Here is an 8,069-nt window from a genome sequence, read left to right on the forward strand (position 1 = left end):
CTTACTGACATAATAGTTGGGAAAATGGGTTGACAACTTAAAAGGAGAAATTACCTCGAAGTGTCTGTTATCACATTTCATAAGCCAAATGACATTCTAAGTATATGCACTTGTAATTTTAATTTACATCCCAGATATAAATGTGGCTTTGGGCATTCTGGTTAGTTATATTTCCTTATTACACTGAGATGAGCAGAATTTTTTTTTTTTTCAGTTCACACTGGAGAAGGACAGCAACAACATCCAGTAGACATTGGGCCTCAGAAAGTGTAAGTACAGTTGTGTTGGCTGATACCTCATTATGGGTGTTTAGAAGCACAGAGCCTTACCTAACATAGATCTTCGACGTTGTAACTACATTATCAATCTGTATTGTCAGCACACTTTCAAGAAGGCTTCATAAAAATACAAAAGAAAAATGTCCTGAAGACTTTAGCTAAGCTAAATAAATTTCAAGGGAAAGATAAAAGTCCTTTCCCTAAAATTTCACCCCCCAAATTTCATAAGGCAGAAGAGAAATTATAAGCACTTTTTTAAAAACCTCAATTAAAATCAGAGCATTATGAATTTTTAGGAAGAATATTGAGAATCATTCATTTAACAAATATTTATTGAGGGCTAGTATGTGTCAGTTGACAGGGATACAAAGATTAGTAACATGCTAGGTGATCACAACATATTGGTATAATAAAAGTCTGTATGAAATGCTGTAGAAGCACAGGAAAAACTCAGAGTGCAGAGTCATCCTTGCTAATCTTCAAACTTATAGTCCAGTTGCGATATTTCAAAAAAGTTATTGGTGGCTCTGAAAAACAGTGGGGCATTTGGGAAGTTCTTGGTAAAGTAATTGATAAAAATGCAAATGTCTTAGGTTGTAGAAAAATCTACAACTTTGCTTAGAGTCAATTTAACTTCAGAAATTTGGGAACATCAACAACTACCTTACAGGAGTTAGGATTTATTTTTCCCTGGGGATGCAGATTAAATTAAGATTGGAGTTTAGGTTTCCCTCTGCTTACTTTAATAGTACCTACATTTTTTCCCCCCAAACTGACTTTTTCTGAGGTCTGATGACTTCAGGCTGGCAACTTTGGAGCACATATCTTTGTAGAAGAGTTAGGTTGTTTAAGTGGCTGGTTTATGTTTGAAGGGAGGGTAAGGAAAATCTAAAAATGAACAAAATACATTGTTTACAGTATACTTTAAAAATTGCTTCCATTTCCATTTTCATTCATTTTTCCTAACCACCTGTGAAATCAGTATATTGGTTCCTATTTTACACCTGAAGAATCTGAGGCTCCCAGAAGGTAAGTCTTCACATAGTTCTGAAGTGTGGGAGCCAAGATATCTGATTTCTTGAATCTTTTTTCCACCGTAGTCCATACTCAATTCTTTTCTCAAGAACTTCCTTTTCCTTCTTCCCCATAATTTTGCACAATAAAATATTTTGATTCCCCTTGACTTCAAACAAGTTCATTTGGGTTCTCATTTTGGTTTGTTTTTAAACAACTTTATTTCTATGCCCACTTTATTTTTTTTATTTAGTTAATTAATTATTTTCTTTTTTAAATGTATTTTGTAATTGAAACATGATTGATTATACATATGGGGTACAGAGTTGACTGTCAGTATCTGTGTACAATATGTGATGATCAAATCAGGATTGTTAGTATGTTCGTCAGCACAAATCCTAATTATTCTTTGTGTCCATTACCCAAGGAGGAGGGGGTGCTGGGTCCTCATTTTGGTATTTTCTGCAAGTGAAAGAGGCTGGAGAATGGGAAAGCTTCCCTAGAGGGTCAGGTCAGAATCTTCTTAAGGAAAGAGAGTAATGATGGCAGTGTTTTGTGCCTGGAAACGGTGGAAGCAGGGAAAAAAAATGGTGAGAACCACTGCTTTTAAGTGAGAACAAATTGGACAATTGGACAAAGACGCAAGGCAAAATGACTTCCTTTGTAGCAGACTTTTTTTCTATTTTGGCTGAGTAGTTTTTCTAAGGATTGAGAGAACTGAAACCATCCACTAATAAAGGGGAAAATGTTCCTTGGGTTTAGAGAGGCCCTTTGTCTTCACTTTACTGCCTCTGGGCAGCAACTAAAGCCACACCTCTATATTGTAGAGCAATTCTTTTTTTAAAAAAAATTTATTATTGAAACAATTGAGTGTACATATCTGTGGGATACTGCATTGAATATCAATACCTGTGTGTAATATGTGATGCTCAAATCAGCATAATTAGTATGTTCAACATTACACAATATAATCATTTTTTGTGGCCCTTTACTCACTAACCTCCCTCCCCTTCCCCCTTTCCCACCTCTGGTGGCCTCAGTTCTATTCTCTCCTTTTGAAAGTTCAACGTATTATTGTGATCATTGTATCTTTCTTTCTTTCTTATTTATCTATTAGTTTATTTTTAAAAACTAGTTAATTAACTAGTGTTTATTAAAAATAAAACTAGTTGAGGGCAGCCAAGGGGCTGAGGGTAGTGACAGAAGGTTGCTCAGCACTGGTTGGAGATGACCTTTTTCAGCCACCATTCCTGGTTTACAACGTGTGAGAGGAAGGACTCTTGTGAGGTGTCACAAGACACTCTGGTGTTCTTCCAAAACTGTTTCTTAGTCCCTGTCTATCCCTGCCTGGAAGAAGAATTGTATTTTGCAGACAGATCTAGATTTATGCAGAGATGGTCCTGAAAATTTGAAACCAAATTCTAAGGTAAATGGGATAAGGTGACAGAAAAAACATTTTTTATTTATGTTATCAAATTTCCCTAAAGCATGCAATTTTAAATATGAATGTTTTAGAAAATATATAATTAAATTTTATATCCACCTTAATATGAGTACACTCCCCAGAGCCGCTCCTTGAAAATAAAAGTGAGATGGTTTTGTGGATTTCTCTTTGTGTAATAAACAGTAATACATTATTTTCCGGAGCTTCTTGAGGATAGAAGTGTATTCATCTAAGATATTTATGAAATGGTGTACCTAAAGACCCATAATATATGATCAGTCTTTGCTTAGCTTTCAACATTTATAGTATGCTACATCACATTTCATTATAAATTCACTTTCAGTTTATTTTATTCATGATTCCCAAATTCTTTAGCTGAATATAAACCACTTCCATGACAAAAAGAGATTCTTTACTCTACAAAAATGTCCTACTACTTTGCCACTGCAAAAAAAAAAAAAAAAAAAAAAAAGTTATCAGAATGGTGATGTTTTCAGTGAGACACTAACTAGAACCATCAGGAGTCCATTATTAATTCATGTCAGACACAAATGAATAGACGTAGTCATATCATGACACCCATGCCTTAACAGTACAGTCCCAAGGACTACTGGCAGATCACTGTCTTAGAGGACCATTAATGTTATTTTGTCATATGACTTATATTGTTTTCTTGTCTGTGCTCTGACTTACTTGTTTCTTTAATTTTTTCATTTCTCTTGGGCCTCCTTCCCCTACTCTTCAGTTTTTCAGTTTCCAATGTAGTGCTGGGTAGGCGCTTGTAATAACAAATGTTCCCAGCTGACCTGCTAAAAAGGCATGCTTACCCTTTCAGTAACGGCTTCTGGCTTGGCTCGCTGTATGCTGCAGCAAATTACATAGCCAAGTTTATTGAGAGCAAAATGGCTGCCAGGCCAGGGTAGAGTAGTGTCATTGTTTCAGAGCATATTTCTTGTCCTTGCCAGAGAATACTAATACCGTACTTGTTCTGCATAAAAACAAACATTGCAATTTGCAAAGAGAAAATGAGACTGGCGGCTTTTACCTCCAGTCTGGGCTTTGCCATACTCTGTGACTAGATTTGGGAAGAAGCCCTTAAAGGTTATCTTGCCAATGAAAGGGGAAAAAAAAAAGGAAAAGGAGCGGCTCAGAGACCCCTTGACCCTGCCCTGTGTAAGCCGTGGGAGGGAAATTCCAAAAGGCTTTTCAAACCTTTCTCTTTCTGTCCTTTGATATGTGACATGCAATTCTCCTTACCCTTCCCCCTCCATTTTCCCTCTCTCCTTTTGTGGTCCTTTAAAAGATACCTAAGCTCTGAAAAGAAGGGCTTCTTTTCTTTCAATTTGTGGAATGGAACCTAGCAGATGAATAAAGAGGAATTTTACAACAAGCACTGACCTGGGAAGCAGTGTCTCAGTTTTACCACTACAGGCTGTGTGGCCTTGGCCCAGTCACTTAACTGCTCTGAGCTCCAGTTATAAAATAAGTGGACTCTTTCCAGTTCTGTGAAAAGCATTGGTTGTATAGTATTCACTGAAAGGCATTTCCTTTTGGACACCCAGGAAATTATACAGAGGGAAGAAAGGTAGTGAACATTATAAAATGTGTGTGTGTGTGTGTGTGTGTGTGTGTGTGTGTGTGTGTGTGTGTATGTTGCCAGAGGATTATGGGAGGGTTGGACATAGAAGTCACTTAATAAAGGAGTAAAATTATTAATGAAAAGGATCTTCTATTTTAACTATTATCTATACTCAGACCTCTACCTCAGGTGTGTCATTGCTATCTCCAGGTATAAAATAGCCTCACCTTACTTGCCCCTGGGCTCACCTTCCTGATCCCACCAATGCCTTTTACCCAGAATAAGGTAAGAGGAATAGTAATCTCTCTGCCATTGCTACCTGATTAGAACATTTTTATCTTTTGCAGAATTGTCTGGTAAAAATTTAACTGCTGAAAAATGTGACTGGCAATTAGCATTGCCCTCTTTTCTCCTCTCTGTTCCTTTCCTTATGATCGCTGTAATAATTCCTACTCATTTGCATTCATATTTCCAGAAAGGAGGGAAACTGCGATCGTGATAATCTTCCCCTTTAAGAACAGACAGATCAAAAATGCTTCTGGATGGTGACTGGTAGAATAATAAGTCAGAAAGGACTATTTCAAGAGAAAGGAAGTGATACTCCAATGACAAATACATACCATGAATTTCAAGCCTCAGTTTATCATTATGGTCTGGTTGACTAAACTTTAATACAGCTTGGCTTATGGCTTTTGAACCAATCATTTTAACACCTTCACTGAGCCCCCATCCCCAAAGAGTTCATTTTAGGAATATTTGTACCTTTCCTTTCCTCAAAGCCAAGTAGTTGCCAGTAGGGATGTACCCTTGGGGATAGTGAGTCCCTTACCTCTTTGGGGGGGAGGGGCGAGGAAAGAGGTATGTTCATTACCTGTAAGTATCAAGTTTGTTCCTTCATTGCCCGTAGCAAGGAAAATCTGTGTTATTTAAACTATTGTTGCTAAAAAGAAAAGACTCTTTATACACCAAAGAGTAGTTATCTGAGGGCCATGGGGTTATGAAGAAGATTTGTTTTGGCTTTTTGTTTTGTTTTGTTTGTGCTTTTCTGTATTCTCCAAAATTGCTGCAAAGAATCAAAGCAAATATTAATTAAAAAATAAACACAATATTTGCCATTTCTCCTTACCAGGAGGAAATTACATTTGTGTGCATAAGTTAAATAGATGCAGGTACACTTTGATTTTTCTCAGTGATGATGCTACAAATATATTATAGTAATTAATGTATAAAATGGTTAAAGTGACCCCTTCCATCTTCTTCCCACCCGTTAAGGGTAACTGCAGTTATCAGTTTGGTGACTTCAGATGCCAGTGACTTTTCAACATGTTGCTTAGGTCCTTCTTTCTCCTTTCCCTCAGAAGTCGTTCCTAATCAAATATTTCAGTGCTTTAGGAAAACTGTATGTTAAAGATTCCCTTTGAATAGGGGAGATTCTTTTTGAAACAAAATAATCATCCTCTAATATTTATAAATTTGGAAAGTTGGTTGTGATTTAGTATGCTAAATTTTTACCTAAACACTACACTCAGAGTCTACATTCTTAAGAAAAACACATTTGGTGGCATTAATATTTTCAGCTTTTGACGTTAGGTTCTCATTGTGAAATTGCTGTCAAAATGGATTGATTTCTATACATTTGGCAGTCTTGCCTAAAAGCAAAGCCGAAGACTGGAATAGCAGGAATTTATAGGTCAAGACAGAAGGGCATTTGGCAGACTTAGTCATAAGGAAGTCTGCATGGTATACTTTACCAAAAGCAGCTCACATTGCATTAAGCCCTGATGTTTTAGTCACTTTAAAGAATGAATAAACAGTAGTTCAATCCAAAAGAACTAGAAAAAAAATCAAACACACTGAAAGCACAGGTACTAACAATATTAACCTATTAATTTCAAATCACTTATTTTAAAGCAGTCTTTTTTCACGTGTACAGTTGCTTTCTCATAGAATTACTTTCTCTGTCTAAAATAAATAGCTAGATGTGTCAATTTACTGATTATATTTCATAGGATCAAAGAATTTTAAAGCTGGAAGCACCTGTAGAAAGAACTTAGCTAGTTTAGCTAGTTTAGCCCTTTCAACTTAAAAATGAGGGAACTGAGCCTCAAGTCACTCAGTGAGTTAGAGGAAGAGCCAGCCCTCAAATGTTTAGGTTCCTTCATCCATGAGCCAGCATTTTTAATTCTTTCTACTATGCTAGATGCTAGCGTAAATAATGTGCCTTGATTTAAAATTTTGTTTTTCAGGAATTGGAAGAGGTGGCTGACGAAATGGATGCTAGAAGAAAACGCTGGAAGGAGAATATGTTTACTTCTGTTTTCAGTGCACAGGATGTTCTAGAAGAGGCTTCTGAGCCTGAGTCGTCTTTTGAAGAAATCACTGTAGATAAGATCAAGAGAATGGAAGGAATTTTTAACTTGTCCAGTAGAAAGTGTCAAAAAGAAAAGAAATTTAAGAGGAAAGGATGTATTTCCCAACTAAATGAAAAAGAACAAGAACCAAATCTGAGAGAGAGAAAGATAAACATTTCAAAGAACGAAGCAGACGCAAATTCTGCCTCTTGTGAATCATCTAACTTGGATGTTGCAACCGAAGAAAGCTTTCACGGCACAAAAGATCACTCTACCTGGAGCCCAAAGGAATTACCTTCTCTACCCAGACCAAACACAAGGAAGAAACTTACCGGAGGAATGTCTCCAAAACTTCGCCTGAACCTTTTGAATGAAGAACTGGAAGAACTTAATATGAAATGCAGAAAAATAGAAGAGGAATTTGAAAATGCCGAAAAAGAACTTTTGAACTCTAAAAAAGAAGTCCTCACAAAACCCCTAAATTTTCAAGAAACAAGCATGGATACTTCGAAGAAGGACTGGGAACTTCAAGCTTTGAGAAATGACCTATCTGAAAAAGCAACAAATGTAAAAACATTGACTGAAGAGCTGCAGCAAGCCAAGGAAATCATCCACAAGTTGACCCTAGAGAATCAAGATTTAAAAGAAGCTGTTAGGAAGTTAAAGCGTCAAATTGAACTTGGAAATGCACTCCTAAAAGAAGAAATGAAGTTGTATTATGAATTGGAAATGGAAAAGATCCATGGAGAACTCAATGCCATCAAGAATGAACTGAGAGCTGAGAAGGCCCTGCAGGCAAGAAATAACAGAGCCCTGGAGTTGCTTAGGAAACACTTTGCATCAGTGGTGACACCATCAGGCACCCTTGATCCCTTTAGTGGGGATTTCTTTTAAAACTTAAAAAAAAAAAAAAGGCCTTTCATTAGGCAAGTCATTGAGCCAAATCAGTGTTTATTGTACTTTCTTTGTGTGCTACTTAAAATGTGTGTAATAGGATGTAATTTTCATTTCTGGTGAATCAGAATATCGGTAAAACATGTGGATGTTAACTCAAAGCTTTTGCTTTCTCTTTCTAATGAACTTATTGCAAGAATCCAAATGGAAATGAAGCTGTGGAAATCTCTTTTACATATATAGATTTCAGAAGAACATAGTGATTCACCAAGTCATTTATGAGCACAAATCAACAGCCATTTTGCAATGTCGTGAGCAATATGTCCTTGGCACACGAATATTCTTCCATCTGTGTTCACTGATGTTAACAATAAAAATCTTGTTTATGTGTATAAGCATAACATATGTCTGTGGATCTTGCGGCTGCCTGTTCAAACTCAATGGGATACCAAAAACGTGTCTGCTTTCTTTGGGGTCTAACCTTAATTAGGCACATATAAACATCCCCG

General features: G+C 36.6%; 1 protein-coding gene across 1 annotated transcript; it reads left to right on the top strand.

Annotated features, from left to right (window-relative positions):
• The first annotated feature begins 223 nt into the window (after positions 1-223).
• Positions 224-7,560, top strand: CCDC160 (coiled-coil domain containing 160). The gene is made up of 2 exons (XM_063083110.1): positions 224-269; positions 6,562-7,560. The coding sequence occupies exon 2, from the start codon at positions 6,586-6,588 to the stop codon at positions 7,558-7,560; it is 975 nt and encodes a 324-aa protein (XP_062939180.1). The 5' UTR covers positions 224-269; positions 6,562-6,585.
• Positions 7,561-8,069: the final 509 nt, after the last annotated feature.

The sequence above is a fragment of the Cynocephalus volans genome, chromosome X (genome assembly GCF_027409185.1).
Source record: "Cynocephalus volans isolate mCynVol1 chromosome X, mCynVol1.pri, whole genome shotgun sequence".
In the NCBI taxonomy this organism is placed as follows: Eukaryota; Metazoa; Chordata; class Mammalia; order Dermoptera; family Cynocephalidae; genus Cynocephalus; species Cynocephalus volans.